At 41.7% G+C, this 17,194-nt stretch overlaps 1 protein-coding gene across 1 annotated transcript; it reads right to left on the reverse strand.

Moving 5' to 3' along the window:
- Nucleotides 1–1,232: 1,232 nt before the first annotated feature.
- On the reverse strand, nucleotides 1,233–2,768 carry LOC117344738. The gene has a single exon (XM_033907566.1). The coding sequence runs from the start codon at nucleotides 2,766–2,768 to the stop codon at nucleotides 1,233–1,235; it is 1,536 nt and encodes a 511-aa protein (XP_033763457.1).
- Nucleotides 2,769–17,194: the final 14,426 nt, after the last annotated feature.

Here is a 17,194-nt window from a genome sequence, read left to right on the forward strand (position 1 = left end):
CGAACGCACCGCGCATGACCCAAAACCTCACTTCCGCAACCAAATAAATTGGATGAGGAGACGAGGGGAGGAGGGTGGGAACTCTAGTATATGGTGGTGAGTATTATATCATAAACATTGGTTTTACTACAAAAACCTCAAGTTTATTTCAATAATAGCTCACCACCATATAGATAATAGCGAATTTGTCTTACCGTAGAGGAGTCTCCGAGGACAATGACCTCTTGAAAAGACCGCAACAAAGACATCAGTTAAAAACCCCTTAAGGGTCTGGGATATTTACAATAAAACTCTTTAAAAACAGAAACCGCAATGGAACCTCCCTAAGGATTGACTGGGGGACAAGTGACTGACTGAGCAGTGACAAGAGGACCCAGAGAATATAACCCATCTGCATGGGAGGACAGCGACCGCAGATAGAAGTCTGCAAAGGTGTTGCGGCCTCGCCAAAAGGCAGATGCCATGACCTCATCATATGAGGTTCCATTGAGAAAAGCCCAAGAGGCAGATAGAGCCCTAACTTCATGTGCCCTAACCCGAACACTGTCACGAGTCTCTGCAGTAGACCCCTCATAGGCTTTCTGAATAGTTTCACAGATCCACCTGGAAATAGTCTGAGAAGATATATCAGACTTCTTTGCCTTGATGGACAAGAACAGACGAGGTCTAGGACCCTGCCGCCCCCCTTAGTTTTATCAAGATGAAACTTCAAAGCCCTACAAGGACAAAGTAGCAGATCCTGATCATTGGGACCAGAGACAGCCTTTAAGGCAGGAATCTTAATAGGATCTGGTGAAAAATTGGGAACCTGGTTTTTCGCCAAGAAGGAGGGGTCAGTGAGAAGGGTCACTAGGGAATAGTTTCGTGACCACCTGAGACATGACGGAGAAGAAGAAAGAGCATGTATTTCACTTCTCCGCCTACCTGAGGCAAGTGCAATCAGGAAAACAGTCTTCCAAGAAAGGAACTTAACAGAAGCAGAAGCCAAATGCTCATAAGGAGAGACCTTGTAAGAGAGTCCAAAACTAAAGCCAAGTCCCACTGGGGTGTCAAGATTCTTACCTTAGGCTTCTCCAACGAAAAAGACCTGAGGAGATTAGAGAGAGTGGGACATGTTCCAACATCTGAACGACCCCGAAAAGAAAATACATTGGCTAAGGCTGAACGATAGCCTCGAATGGTGCTAGGCGCTAGTTCCCTAACCTTAAAAAGGTCGAGGAAAAACTCCGCTATTAACTGAATAGAGGCACCGAGTGGATCAATCTTCCTGCTGATACACCAACTGCAGAAGACTGACCATCTGGACTCATAGATGGCAGATGAGGAAGATCGAATAGATCTTGTGATGCCATCGGTAACTTCTGCAGAAAAGCCTGCCTGCAAGAGACAGACCGAGATAGCCTCCACGCGTGAAGGTGTAGGTGTTCCGGATTGGGGTGAAACTGTCTGGATTTGGGCTGGCTGAGGAGATTCCACCTGGCCGGAATGGCCAAGGGGAGATCTACCAGCAAATCCAGAAGAGCCGGAAACCAAGGCTGTCTGGGCCACAGAGGTGCTATCAGGAGAACCGAGCAATCGTGATTCCTGACCTTGTGAAGTACCCTGCCCAGGAGGTTGAATGGAGGGAAGGCATATGCCAGAAGACCCTCCCAGCTCAGGGATAGAGCATCTACTTCCCAAGCCAAAGGATCCGGAACTGGAGACACGAACGTCTGAATCTGGAAATTCAGAGCTGTGGCAAACAGATCTACAAGAGGAGTCTCCCAAACCATGCAGATGGCCCTGAATATAGACCTGTTCAGGGTCCATTCTGTGATAACTGGACTCCATGATCTGGATAGCGTGTCTGCTAAAACATTCAGGTGCCCTGGAAGATGCCTCACTGAGAGGGACAGACCCATATCCTGACAAAGAAGAAGAATCCTGATAGTGAGGGCACATAGCTTGTGAGACTTTGTACCCCCCTGATTCTCCAAATAAGCTACCACTGTAGCATTGTCTGTAGCCAGACAAATGGACTGATCCTGCAGCAGAGGCTGTAGGGACTGAATGGCTAGCAGAACTGCTCTCATCTCCAGCGCATTGATGTGTTCCTGGAGTTGAGCCCCCTGCCAGACCCCTGAACGACACTGACCGTTGAGGTAGGCACCCCAACCCGTCATAGATGCGTCCGTATACAAAATTACTGTAGGGGACGCTCTCTGAAGAGAGACGCCCTTCAAAACATTGGCCTCCAAAGCCCACCACATGGCCGAGGCCTTGACGGAAGCTTCCAATGGAATCCGAGCATCCCACTCGAGGGATGCAGGTTTCCATTTGGAAAGAAGAAACATCTGAAGAGGGCGAATATGGAGCCGACCCAGGGGTACGACATCCGAAAGGGAATTGAGGAATCCGAGAAGCCTCAGAAACCACCTGACCTGAATATAGTCCAGACTGTTGAGCAGAATAACCAACTCCTTGGCTTTCTGGAACTTGGACTGAGGAGGAAGAACGAGGCCCCGATCCGTAAGGAAACGGTTTCCCAGGAAAATGAAGTCCTGGGATGGAAGAACCTCGGATTTCTCCCGTGAAGGGATAAAACCTAGGCGTAGAAGAGTTGTCAAGACCGACCTGGTGCTGCAACGCAGAGAGACTGGGTCTATATGCAGCATCAGGGAGTCGTCGAAATAAATATGGATATCTACTCCGCGACTGTGTAAATAGCCCACAACCACCTGAAGTAGCTTGGTGAACACCAAAGGGGCGGTGGTCAGACCGAAGGGCATGGCCTTGAACTGGAACACTCTGCCCTGAGAAGTGAATCTCAGGAATTTCCTGACCGATTTCTTTATCTTTATCTATATCTTTATATGGAAATAAGCGTCCTTGAGGTCGATTGAGGTCGCCCACATACCTGGAGCTACCGAAGTCAAGATACTTCGAGGTGTCTCCATTTTGAAGTGTTGCGAGACTACATGCTTGTTGAATGCACTGAGGTCTATAATCGGACGCCAGGCCCCGGATTTCTTCTTGACAAGAAACATCCGGGAGTAAAAGCCTGGAGTCCAGAGTGACCTTGGAAGCTCCTCCACAGCACCCTTGGCTATCAAGGAATTGACCTCGTCTAAGAGGGCTTGAGCCTTCTCTACATCGCCTGGTGGAGGAAAGAAGATAGGGTCCACAGACAGAGGAGGATCCTTCAAGAGAGGAATACCTAGACCCTCGGAAACCACCGAAATTGCCCACTTGTCCTTGGTGAGCTCCTTCCATTCTGGTAGGAAGGAGGATAGACGACCCCCGACGGGCAGATCTGGCTTTGGAAGCTGGAGACCTGACCATGGATCGTCTAATGGGGAGGACAAGTGACAATGAGGAACCGAGGGACTGAAAGAGTCCGGAACTCTGTCCCTTCTTGCTGGGATTCTTCTTTCCACCCCTTCCCCCTCTGTGACTCTGACTGCCCCGACCCCGAGAAGAGTGCCCACCTCGAACAGCCGAAGCTACAGGAGGCTGAGTCTGAGTCTGAGACTGAGTTGTCTGAGCACCCCTCTAAGGCTTACCTGGACGCTGCACCCGGCCAGGTTTAGGCTTAGCCCTAAGCTTCTCAAGCCTAGCTGAAGCCGCCTTGTCATTGTTGACTCGGTCCATGACAGAGGTGAGAATACCTCCAAACATTTCTGAGCCAGACAAGGGAGCAGTCATGAGATCGGAAATGAATGGCTCACCTACAGCTAGTCTGGGCTTCAGAACTGCTGCACGGCGGGCCAAAACAAAATCAGCAAGAACTGCCAAAATGAGCGCGGTTCCATCCATGTGGGCCCGGTTCATGGCCTTGCTGAGTTCAGCCAGAAGCTTAGTCTTGTTAGGTAGGCTCTCCTCAGAATGAGAAGATGCTACGAACAAAGCAGAGGAAAAAGAATCTGTATAAGCCAGCACATGAATGGCAAGACGAAGCAGTCTTTCCATGCGACTATGCTCCTTAGGAGATAAATGAACAATATCATTTGATCTCCCAGGCCAGCGATGGTCTAAGATAAGATCCACCTTGGCTGGAGTAGGTTCAACTGAGGAATTGTGCACAGAATATCGAGAAGGACTAAACCGCTCGATATCGCTAACCCCCAGAAGCAAACCAGAAAGATCCTGCTTCCTATTAGAAGAACTTTTGGCCTGCAGAACCTTTTCAATTTGGGCCAATGCTGAAGAGACCATAGTCCCTTCAGCCAAAGACCTACCTGATGCCTTAGCTGCTGGCTCCGAGAGCAAAAAGGCACTTAAAGTTGAAGTCCTTTCTGGGAGGCTAGAAGCAGAGGGAGGGGGACAAAATTCAACTCCCAAAAAGGAAGCAACCTCCAAACGAAGGCTACGAAAGGAATCAAGATTCCTCTCTGCCTGAGATGCAGCCAGACCTAAATCTGAGTCGGGGTTATGAGCCTCAGAGTGAAAAGACTCATGATCTGACCCCTCGGTAGGTACTGATGGGAGCCATGAGCGAGTCTCGGCATCCACATCAGACCCAGCATCCAACGACAGAGTGTCTCCATCATCAGGCAAAGTCAGCTGACCAACATCCTCAGCAAAAGAAAAACTAATTAAATGTAACAAAAACCCTGGGAAAACGAGCTGTCGTCAAAATCCTTCTGGGATGATGGCTGCCATAAGCGGAAGTGATGTTTTGGGTCATGCGCGGTGCGTTCGTAACGGGCATTAAGGGTCCTCTCACGGGATATTTATTTTCATTTTTGTTATGCAAATTATGGGCTGCCGGAGGCGATACGCTATTATCTATATGGTGTTGAGCTATTATTGAAATAAACAAGCATGTTTATATTATTCTTAATGACTACAAACCGTGCTTTGATTTAGAAGGTAAATTTACACTCTACATGGCTAAATACCACCGGGTCTTTCTACAGACGTTGCATACAAATGATTTCAATCCCTTCAATTTTGATTTTAAAGGAACTTCCGTTTAAGTGTAGCATATACCTGACGTGATCCGCGGCGGGAAAGGAATGCCATTCTAAGTTAATTACTGGATGTCTACATAGTAACGAGAGACGAAGGTTTTAGCATAATTGTTTGAGCAAGAGCATCTGTAGCTGACATCCTCCCTCGATGATTAAATATACAGGGATTGGACATCGTGCAACCTCTCCAATAAAGACAGTACAATTGTCAACCAGCTCTAGACTCGCCCTCAAGGAGAGAACGCTGGAAATTTTCTCTGTGACTCGTTACATTTTATAAATAATTATTCCGCCTTAAGCAAAATGTTCCTACTTATTCTAATGTAACATTTAAAAACATTTTCCCAGCAATAATTGTTCATATCATTACGTTTTGGGAGAATCGTATGGATCGTCATAGGTAAAGAATAATCACTGTGGCATCATATATTACAAATTGTATCAAAATACCACAGCGGCAATACTCAGTGTAACAAAAACCTACGTCACAGCGTCAATACTCAATGTAACAAAAAAGCTACATCACAACATCAGTACTCAATGTAACAAAAACCTACATCACAGCATCAGTACTCAATGTAACAAAACCCTACATCACAGCGTCAGTGCCCAATGTAACAAAACCTACATCACAGCGTCAGTGCTAAATTTGACAAAAACCTACACCACATTTTCAGCAATAATAGCAAAAATATTGCACTTCCGTCTTGGCAAAGCTAAAAATGTGGTTCAAAATTGGACCATTTATTTTTTGCATGCTTTTAAGATTGTGTTACAAATTCATTGTGCAATATTTACCAGCATATTTTGCAGTAAATCAGGCTCTTGGGAATATCATATTATTGGACAGCATGCGGCACTGTTTACATAGATTTTTGTAATCGACTCGGGCATTAAGGAACAGTGTTTTGAAGAACAGAAATCAGGTACGTTCCACTTAAGAGTGCTGTCCCTGAGGAAACAAGAATCATTTATAAAAGCTACCTCGATGATATTTGAGGCCAAAATTGGTAGTAATCCACTCTATTAGTACTTATGAATTGTGTTTTAAAGCAAAGTTTCAGCAAAGTTCCCATTATAGGGCTCTCTGTTAGCTGGGGAAACACCACCCTATTTTATTTAGAAGAGTGTTGTGGTTGTATTCGGAATTGTAACCCGGAGACCGGTTTTCTGCGTTAGGCACGACCTGACGACTTCCGTTAGGAAAAGTTGTATATCTAATCCCGAACTGGACGGACGTGTTCCCAAGCATTTGATGTCAGAAATGGTCATTTTGCTGTGTTTTGTGTCGCCGGTTAGCTGAGAACTCTAGATATCCACTCAAGGTCGGCGCCATATTTGAAATTGACTTTTGTGGTGTCGTACATAGTTAGGTGGGGTTATCTCATCACCTATAGTGCGATGGAAGACATATTATATATATTTGCTATTGTTCGATATCTATGAAATCAGTACAGGTACTACGGGATTTTATTCGACGTGATTAAAGGATTAAATTCAATGAGATACCAACTATCTCCACTGTTAACTGGAATAAATCTAAGGGTCACAAGGAGCCGGAAGTGTTTTATGACGATGATCAGTGTATAACTGCACAAGTTGACTTGTTGAACAGTGAAATGCGAAAATCAAATTCGCAGCTAGGGCAGGAAACATTAATATTCAGCCGTTTTCTAATTAGGAATAGGAAATCTCGTGCCAGGGCAAGATCGAGGCAATCTCATAAACTGTCGTTGTTGTCAGATGGTGTACACCCAGGTCCATATCTTTGTCTGGCATGAATGGAGTGTCTTCTTAAGGATGTTAGCAGGATTCCATCAGATATAAACAGCAACGATGAAGATATTCTACAGATAGCAGTGGATAGACAGGAGATGTTGGAGCTGTGGTAATACAGGTAAGCCCATTGACAAGTTTATAAAGGTATTGATTAAGTGGGGTGTCTCATCAGTCACTGGACTTAACTGCTTACATTATACTTTCCTGTATTAAATATCTTTATTTATACATACACTATTAAACGAAACTTAAAATTCTCTGTAGCGATGGTCTGTTTGTTAGGTGAGTGTAACTCCTCAGCAGCTGGAGTCTACAATGCTGTTACCGGGCGCGCTTTGTCGGACTCCATAAATATGAACACGGCAACAATAGAAAAATCAAAAGGGATCCCCAAGATCCAGGAGGCTCGTGCTACGGTTAACAGATTAACAACGTACCAAGCAATAATGGGGACTCCCTTGTCAAATAAGGACTGGTGGTATTTCATGAGCAAAAATCGGACCATAGAGATGTTTAAGATTCTCAGAATCTGGAGGGAAATGATATGGAGGCGATTGTTGCTAGGTATGAGGCGGCCCTTGCGAGACCGGAGAACAAGATTAAAGAAAGAGAACATTATTATCCACTTCAGATTGATAAAATGCGGCAGGAGTTTGAGGGAAAGATAAGTAAGCAGCAGGCCATACATGAAGACGGAATTGCTTCTTTATCAAAGGAGGGGGCGAGTGGAGACGTAAAACCTTCAACATGAGAAGGAACGTTGAGTATTGGTGACATGGTTGAGAGATTAGCACCGGGAGGACTGTATCGGAGGAGTCGACCACTAGGTGAGGGTGTCATCCCAAAGAACATAGGGAAGGCAAGGGAACATCAAATCGAGTCAACCTCCAGATTTGCTGGGCAAGTCAATCCAAAATGGGAAGCTCCGCCAAAATGGCATTTCGTGACAGAAAGAATAACTGACGACCATATTTTCTCCAGTTTTTTTTTCATATTGCGGATCGTTACAACTTGTCCACTCATAGAATGCCTCAAGGGGAGTGCTATAACGTTCTTTACCACCCGACTTGGCCCTACTCAGTTGGATTATAAACTGGTCTGCAAGAAGATGGAAGACCGGTTCAGTACCAGAGATCCAACAAACTTGGTAAGAAGTCCATCAGGGGTAAGGCAGTAGGCCAACCTTCACGAAGGGAGAAGACAATGGCCGACCCCCCCCCCCCCCCCCCCCAAGAAGGTAAACTGTCCGTGGTTGTAATTTATGAGGGATCGGTAAGAAATAATATACCAACAATTTATGCATCTGTCATAATGGGTGATCAAGGTGACATGGAAGTCCGGGCAGTTGTGGATACAGCGGCTTAGGTTTCAGTGATGAATGTGGCAACCTGCCAACAGTTAAGGATTCATCATTCGCTTACGGATGGGATTTTACTTCGCGGAGTGGGGAATGACTCCAAGCTGGTTGCTTACTGGCTCGAAAGGTACCAATGGAATTCGGAGAGAAGGGCATGCTGTGGGACTTTGTTGTGGTAGACATTAGCGATCAGGCTCATGTCGGTATTGACCTATTCGAACATGGTAAGACCATAATTGATTTATCGGCTATGATGCTGACCTTCAATTTTCAGTCACTGCCATTGTTGTTTGGGGACAGGAGGTCATCTGTTCCCACTTGGGCAAATCAAAGGGTAGCATCGAAACAGAAGAACACAATTCCCCCTTCTCCAGCAAGTTCCTGGAAGTACAGTTTACTGGGGACGAGACTCATGCTAACATCGTGTTTCAACCAAAAGTTACTGAAACCTCTCTAATGTCTCCAAACAAAATGCTTAATCCATCCAGAGTGGACGATGCGGGTATTGGTGCGCAACCCCTCCCCTTATTTCGTTACGATTGACAAAGGAACATGCATGGGAAGTGGTGTGGAGTTAGAGGATGTAGTAACAGATTATGTGCCGGAAATAACCGTCCGTAGTTTGTCAACCGAACTCCTGCAGGGACAGTAAGAAAGTCAATCCCATCTCCCGGCTTTATATGATCGGTCAGTGTCTGAACTTGTTCCCGAGGAAGCCGAAAAGCTGAAATTCTTATTGAACGAGTACCAGGACATTTTCGCTAAAGATGATCTTTATCTGGGGAGGTTAACTTGGAATATAAGGCACATATTAGACACTGGGGATGCCGAACCCATACGTTAGCCTTGAGGAGAACACTTCTTGGTTTCAAAAAAGAAGAGGAAAACCATATTAAACAAATACTGGTGAAGGATGTAATCCAGCCTTCGTCCTCCGACTGGACCTCCGCCCCCGTATTAGTCAGGACGAAGGATGGGGGACTTCGCTACTGTATAGATTTTCGGACACTGAACAATGTTACAGTGAAGGACGCCTTTCCCCTACCTTATATATCAAACTGCATTGACACGCTCCGGGCGACGGTCTTTATCAGCACATTGGACAAGGCCTCCGGATACTGGCAGGTTAAAATCAACGGAAACGGCATTGCTCTTTCATCAACTGACTGCTAAGTAGGAGTGGACTTGGGTTGGCTGACGAACATCAACGGACTTTTTAGGGACTAAAGAGTGAACTGTACGACACCGTGGCTCTAGCCTTCCCACAACCGGATACCATATTCATACTCGACACCGGCGCGTCGGATAGAGCTTTGGGTGCTGAGTTGAGTCAGATGCAGGACGGACAAGAAGGTGCTGTATTTTGCCAGCAAGACCCTAACGACCCCCAAAGGAAATATTGCACGATTAGGAAGGAACTGCTGGCCATCGCAGCTTTTACAAGGCAATTCCAGCATTATCACCTCGGGCGCCCCTTCATCGTCAGAGCTGACCACAATAGCTTGACATGGCTACTCAACTTCAATCATATTGAAGCCTCAAGGTGGATAGAGGGGTTGTCACAGTACAACATGACAATTCAACATCGGCCAGGGAGAGCTCATGGGAATGCTGATGGATTATCTCGTTTTCTAGATGATTTACCAGCTTGTGACAACTACACTCCGGTAACACTTTTGAAGGCGTTTCTCTGTGGGGGGCAGCTCGTATTGCTCCAGAGATCGCCAGCAATGGCAAGTTTTTAACGAAGACATCGATTATGTTGTTCCCTACACTGTTAGACAGGTTAACGCATCAAATGTTATCAAGCTGGAGTACGGCGGGAATTGGTTGAGCACTGACACGCCCCAGGAATTGAGAGATAAGCAGACGGAAGACCAAACTCGTCTCAAACTGCTGAACTAGATAGAGGCCGGCAAGGTTCCCATTAAGCAAAAACTGTGGCTTTTCGGGCCGGCAGTTCGTCACTAGTGGTCGTGCAAGTCCAAACTTGAAATAAGAAACGGTTTCCTTTACTACAGTTTGGAGGATCCTCTGGACCTGAAACTACTGTTCATAGTGCCGACAGGAATGAGGGATCGGGCATTCCAAGTGTCACAATGTGGAGCTAGCTGGGCATTTACGAGGGCTGATTGATATGTTGTGAGCTTCATATTGAAGGATTTTAATTTTGGCGGTCATATTATTTATCATTATAATCCCCTTCAGTATATATACAGCTTTGCGGTGTCGTAGTTCGAGCCAAGACACTTGGGATACTGAATAATTCAGTCATATGGTATGGGATAACTGAGGATTGCAGGCAGTGAGTAAGAATTTGTGGAGTGTGCAATCGAGCCAAAAAGCCAAGCACGAAGCCAAAAGCTGCTTTGGGATTTTACCATGCAGGGTTTCTCATGGAGAGGTTACAACTAGACATCACAGGACTGTTACAAGTGACGAGACGAGTAAATGGGTATATATTGGTGCCAATTCACCAAATTGATATAATCCGCACACGGATCAGGAGAGAAATGTTGATGAAAGTGTTATCCGGAGCTTGTGTGAAGCGCTTCAGATCGCCAAAACGGGAAACACCCCTTCCGCCCCTGCTCCACTGGCCAGGTAGAGCGATACGTTCGACTAATTCTGCATATATTAAGGTGTTACACTGGCAATAAACAAAACACTTTGGATGAGCACATTGGGTATTGTGCATCGGCTATTCGAGCAAACCGCCACCAACAAACTGGCTACTCCCAAAATCTTCTGATACTAGGCCGGGAGATTATACAGCTGGTGGATATAATGTTTTGCACAGTTGCCGTGGAGGCAAAGGAGGACACGGAATATGTTCAAAGTCTTGTAGAAGCTCATTCCCGGATGAGGGAGAGCAAAGGGAGCGTAAGACTTAAACCTCAATTAGCATCAGCATCAGGTTGGGGATGCTGTTTTGAAATCGGATACTTCCATGAAAGTGTGACAAAGCCCAAAGCTAAAATCACCTTGGGTTGGACCCTATCTGGGGGTAAAGTGTTTATCATCGGCTCTCTATCGCATTCGCGACCGAAAGTCAGTGCAATTGACTTCCGGAGAGTGTATATTGACCTCTGTATGTGGCCGGGGAATGACGGGGTGAAGTATGAATTCTTGATGGACGATACATCAGGGAAACATTTGACTGAGATCATGTAATTGCATGTTTAGTGACAATACTCATGTTCCAATCATGTTTAGTGACAATATTCATGTTCCAATCATGTTTAGTGAAAATACTCATGTTCGCCAAATAGCATGAAAGAAATCTCATAGGCCAAGGATGTTTAAGGTCTTACAATACAGGGAATACAAACATGCTCATAGACTATCCAACCGCTCATAATACTGACAAGTATTTAACAATAGTCTGTCAAGTAAAACACAGTTGATTAAATTGATTGAGTTTATTCTCCCATAGGTGTTGTAAATATTAGAAACATTGATGTTGGCAACAATCGCTAAAGCTTCCCAACATATCGGATCATGTAAAAGCTTGTTGAAAATATAAACATAAAATAGAATCATTAATTTATCAATTTGTTTTGACATTTAGAAGTTTCATTCAATTGTCAATGAAGCGAAATAGTGTGTCCAATGAAGAAGCCAACACACAATTACAGCAGTACCACACAATGGAACATGACTGCTATACCAATGCTAGCCGGGTTTGAACTCTCATTTAACGAGGTATTTACACGACTCAAGTAAACATGATAGGAACTTGCTATAAGAATACAGGTATTAAATAAACATAAATCATTATCTTGCTTGCTGTTATTTTGTACTCGTGTAATTCTGTACTTGGTTTTATTCTGTTCTCGGTCTTATTCTGTAATTGGTGTTATTCTGTATTTGGTGTTATTCTGTTCTCGGTCTTATTCTGTACTTGGTGTTATTCTGTTCTTGGTGTTATTCTGTAATTGGTGTTATTCTGTAATTGGTGTTATTCTGTACTTGGTGTTATTCTGTTCTCGGTCTTATTCTGTACTTAGTGTTATTCTGTATTTGGTGTTATTCTGTTCTCGGTCTTATTCTGTAATAGGTGTTATTCTGTACTTGGTGTTATTCTGTACTTGGTGTTATTCTGTTCTCGGTCTTATTCTGTACTTAGTGTTATTCTGTATTTGGTGTTATTCTGTTCTCGGTCTTATTCTGTAATAGGTGTTATTCTGTACTTGGTGTTATTCTGTACTTGGTGTTATTCTGTTCTCGGTCTTATTCTGTACTTGGTGTTATTCTGTACTTGGTGTTATTCTGTACTTGGTGTTATTCTGTAATTGGTGTTATTCTGTATTTGGTGTTATTCTGTACTTGGTGTTATTCTGTACTTGGTGTTATTCTGTAATTGGTGTTATTCTGTATTTGGTGTTATTCTGTTCTCGGTCTTATTCTGTAATTGGTGTTATTCTGTAATTGGTGTTATTCTGTATTTGGTGTTATTCTGTTCTCGGTCTTATTCTGTAATTGGTGTTATTCTGTTCTCGGTCTTATTCTGTAATTGGTGTTATTCTGTTCTCGGTCTTATTCTGTAATTGGTGTTATTCTGTTCTCGGTCTTATTCTGTAATCTGTGTTATTCTGTAATCTGTGTTATTCTGTACTTGGTGTTATTCTGTAATCTGTGTTATTCTGTTCTCGGTCTTATTCTGTAATTGGTGTTATTCTGTTCTCGATCTTATTCTGTACTTGGTGTTATTCTGTAATTGCTGTTACTCTGTACTTGGTGTTATTCTGTTCTCGGTCTTATTCTTTAATCTGTGTTATTCTGTAATCTGTGTTATTCTGTACTTGGTGTTATTCTGTACTTGGTGTTATTCTGTAATTGGTGTTATTCTGTATTTGGTGTTATTCTGTTCTCGGTCTTATTCTGTACTTGGTGTTATTCTGTAATTGGTGTTATTCTGTAATTGGTGTTATTCTGTATTTGGTGTTATTCTGTTCTCGGTCTTATTCTGTAATTGGTGTTATTCTGTTCTCGGTCTTATTCTGTACTTGGTGTTATTCTGTACTTGATGTTATTCTGTAATTGGTGTTATTCTGTATTTGGTGTTATTCTGTTCTCGGTCTTATTTTGTAATTGGTGTTATTCTGTTCTCGGTCTTATTCTGTAATTGGTGTTATTCTGTTTTCGGTCTTATTCTGTAATTGGTGTTATTCTGTTCTCGGTCTTATTCTGTAATCTGTGTTATTCTGTACTTGGTGTTATTCTGTAATCTGTGTTATTCTGTTCTCGGTCTTATTCTGTAATTGGTGTTATTCTGTTCTCGGTCTTATTCTGTACTTGGTGTTTTTCTGTAATTGCTGTTACTCTGTACTTGGTGTTATTCTGTTCTCGGTCTTATTCTGTAATCTGTGTTATTCTGTAATCTGTGTTATTCTGTACTTGGTGTTATTCTGTAATCTGTGTTATTCTGTTCTCGGTCTTATTCTGTATTTGGTGTTATTCTGTTCTCGGTCTTATTCTGTAATTGGTGTTATTCTGTTCTCGGTCTTATTCTGTACTTAGTGTTATTCTGTACTTGGTGTTATTCTGTACTTGGTGTTATTCTGTAATTGGTGTTATTCTGCACTTGGTGTTATTCTGTACTTGGTGTTATTATGCACTTTGTGTTATTCTGTACTTGGTGTTATTATGCACTTGGTGTTATTCTGTACTTGGTGTTATTCTGTACTTGGTCTTATTCTGTACTTGGTGTTATTCTGTACTTGGTGTTATTCTGTAATTGGTGTTATTCTGTAATCTGTGTTATTCTGTACTTGGTGCTATTCTGTAATCTGTGTTATTCTGTTCTCGGTCTTATTCTGTAATTGGTGTTATTCTGTTCTCGGTCTTATTCTGTAATTGGTGTTATTCTGTTCTCGGTCTTATTCTGTAATTGCTGTTACTCTGTACTTGGTGTTATTCTGTACTTGGTGTTATTCTGTACTTGGTGTTATTATGCACTAAGTGTTATTCTGTACTTGGTGTTATTATGCACTTGGTGTTATTCTGTACTTGGTGTTATTATGCACTTGGTGTTATTCTGTACTTGGTGTTATTCTGTACTTGGTGTTATTATGCACTTGGTGTTATTCTGTACTTGGTGTTATTCTGTACTTGGTGTTAGTCTGTACTTGGTGTTATTCTGTACTTGGTGTTAGTCTGTACTCGGGGTTGTTTTGTGTTATTCTGTACTTGGTGTTATTCTGTACTTGGTGTTATTATGCACTTGGTGTTATTCTGTACTTGGTGTTATTCTGTACTTGGTGTTATTCTGTAATCTGTGTTATTCTGTACTTGGTGTTATTCTGTAATTGGTGTTATTCTGTTCTCGGTATTATTCTGTAATTGCTGTTACTCTGTACTTGGTGTTATTCTGTACTTGGTGTTATTCTGTACTTGGTGTTATTCTGTAATTGGTGCTATTCTGTAATTGGTGTTATTCTGTACTTGGTGTTATTATGCACTTGGTGTTATTCTGTACTTGGTGTTATTCTGTACTTGGTGTTATTCTGTACTTGGTGTTATTCTGTACTTGGTGTTATTCTGTACTTGGTGTTATTCTGTAATCTGTGTTATTCTGTACTTGGTGTTATTCTGTACTTGGTGTTATTCTGTAATTGGTGTTATTCTGTACTTGGTGTTACTCTGTACTTGGTGTTATTCTGTACTTGGTGTTATTCAACCAAATTATATACATTTGTATGTTGCATTTGTATAACTGTGTCCTATGTCATGCCCCGACTTTTCCACAGCGAATGTAGCGAATCTGTGAATATGAGTTTCGCTATCAAAGGTAAAATTTAGCTATACAGAACAGTGATTAAGGTTTGGCTTAAAAACAGCCGCTTAACAAAGAATTTAGAATGTTTATTCCTACCGGAATATACCAGAATGTTGATTTATACCAGAATGTTGATTCATACCAAAATATACCAGCATTTTTATTTAAAGCAGAATGTTGATTTATATCATAATATACCAAAGTGTTGATTTCCACCAGAACGTTGACTTATACATGTAAAATAACGTACCAGGATGTTGGTTTATACCAGAATGTACAAGAATGTGGATTCTTACCAAAATGTACCAACATTTTTATTAATACGAAATATTGATTTATACCAGAATGTTAATTTATACCAGAATGTTAATTTATACCAGAATGTTGGTTTAAACCAGGATATTGATTCATACTTGAATTCAGAAGAATGTTATTTTATACCATAATGATGATTTATACCAGAATGTTAATTGATACCAGAATGTTGATTTATCGCGGAATGTACCAGAATGTTAATTTATACCAGAATGTTAATTTATACCAGAATGTTAGTTCATTCGTACTAAATACTATCCCATTTGTCGTATCTCTCATACCATGTAGTCGTATCTCTCATACCATATAAGCTATACAAAAATATTATTAATGACTGCATAAAGAAAGTCAATAATTCATTTCATATAATACAACATTGCTATAAGGAGGAAAATGAGGAGAAAAAGACAGAAAGAGAGCGAAACATTGATGATAGGACAGAAGGGCGAAAGAAAAGAAGGGAGGATAAGGGAAGCTAACCGAACAGGTATATCATAGAAAGGAATCAACAAGCTAACAGAACAGGTATATCATGGAATGGAATCAACAGGCTAACAGAACAGGTATATCATAGAATGGAATCAACAAGCTAACAGAACAGGTATATCATGGAATGGAATCAACAAGCTAACAGAACAGGTATATCATGGAATGGAATCAACAAGCTAACAGAACATGTATATCATGGAATGGAATCAACAAGCTAACAGAACAGGTATATCATAGAAAGGACAAGGAATCAACAAGCTAACAGATCAGGTTATCATGGAATGGAATCAACAAGCTAACCGAACAGGTATATCATGGAAAGGAATCAACAAGCTAACAGAACAGGCATGTTATGGAAAGGAATCAACAGGCTAACAGAACAGGCATGTTATGGAAAGGAATCAACAAGCTAACAGAACAGGCATGTTATGGAAAGTAATCAACAAGCTAACAGAACAGGCATGTTATGGAAAGGAATCAACAAGCTAACAGAACAGGCATGTTATGGAAAGGAATCAACAAGCTAACAGAACAGGCATGTTATGGAAAGGAATCAACAGGCTAACAGAACAGGCATGTTATGGAAAGGAATCAACAAGCTAACAGAACAGGCTTGTTATGGAAAGGAATCAACAGGCTAACAGAACAGGCATATCCTAGAAAGGAATCAACAAGCTAACAGAACAGGCATATCATGGAAAGGAATCTAAAAGCTAAGAGAACAGGTATATCATGGAATGGAATCAACAAGCTAACCCAACAGGTATATCATGGAATGGAATCAACAAGCTAACAGAACAGGTATATCATGGAAAGGACACGGAATCAACAAGCTAACAGAACAGGTTATCATGGAATGGAATCAACAAGCTAACCGAACAGGTATATCATGGAAACGAATCAAACATTTAGTTTAGATTAGGTCACAAGATAGTTACTAAATAATTAAAATTTCTAAAAGTTGATGAAGAAGATGAAGAATTTGTAATCAGTCGTATCAGGTTTTAGACAATATCTATAACTTTGATCCATTTCTTCCATTCATTTACAAAATTGTAGACATGGGTCTCCTTTACCATATCATCCCCCAATTTTTGCTGACCAGTTTTGTTGGTATTATTTCTCAACAGTTAACGGTAGAAGTCCTATGAATCTTGTTTTCTTTAGGATTCACTCAAGATTAAGAGGAATATTCGGGAAAGTCAATGTTATACTTGGAGCTGTAAAAGGTCGCAGGTATTTCATAATGCTTTGTATTACTCCATAATACTGTAAATAATGTGTTATTGTTCCAACCACAATAAATAATTCATAAGAATTATGAAAAAAGAAATTCAAATTGTTTTTAATTTAAATCATTCACTATAATAACTCCTGCATTGTACCATTTGTCATAAAATATTGGCTGGTTATTTACAACAATAGTATTGTTAAACCACAATGGAGTTTTAAGTATACACTCCTCATCATCATTAAAATTTCTAACAAGATCCTCTTTAACTCTAAGATTATACCAAGCCT

This window comes from Pecten maximus, chromosome 16, assembly GCF_902652985.1.
Source record: "Pecten maximus chromosome 16, xPecMax1.1, whole genome shotgun sequence".
Taxonomy (NCBI): domain Eukaryota; kingdom Metazoa; phylum Mollusca; class Bivalvia; order Pectinida; family Pectinidae; genus Pecten; species Pecten maximus.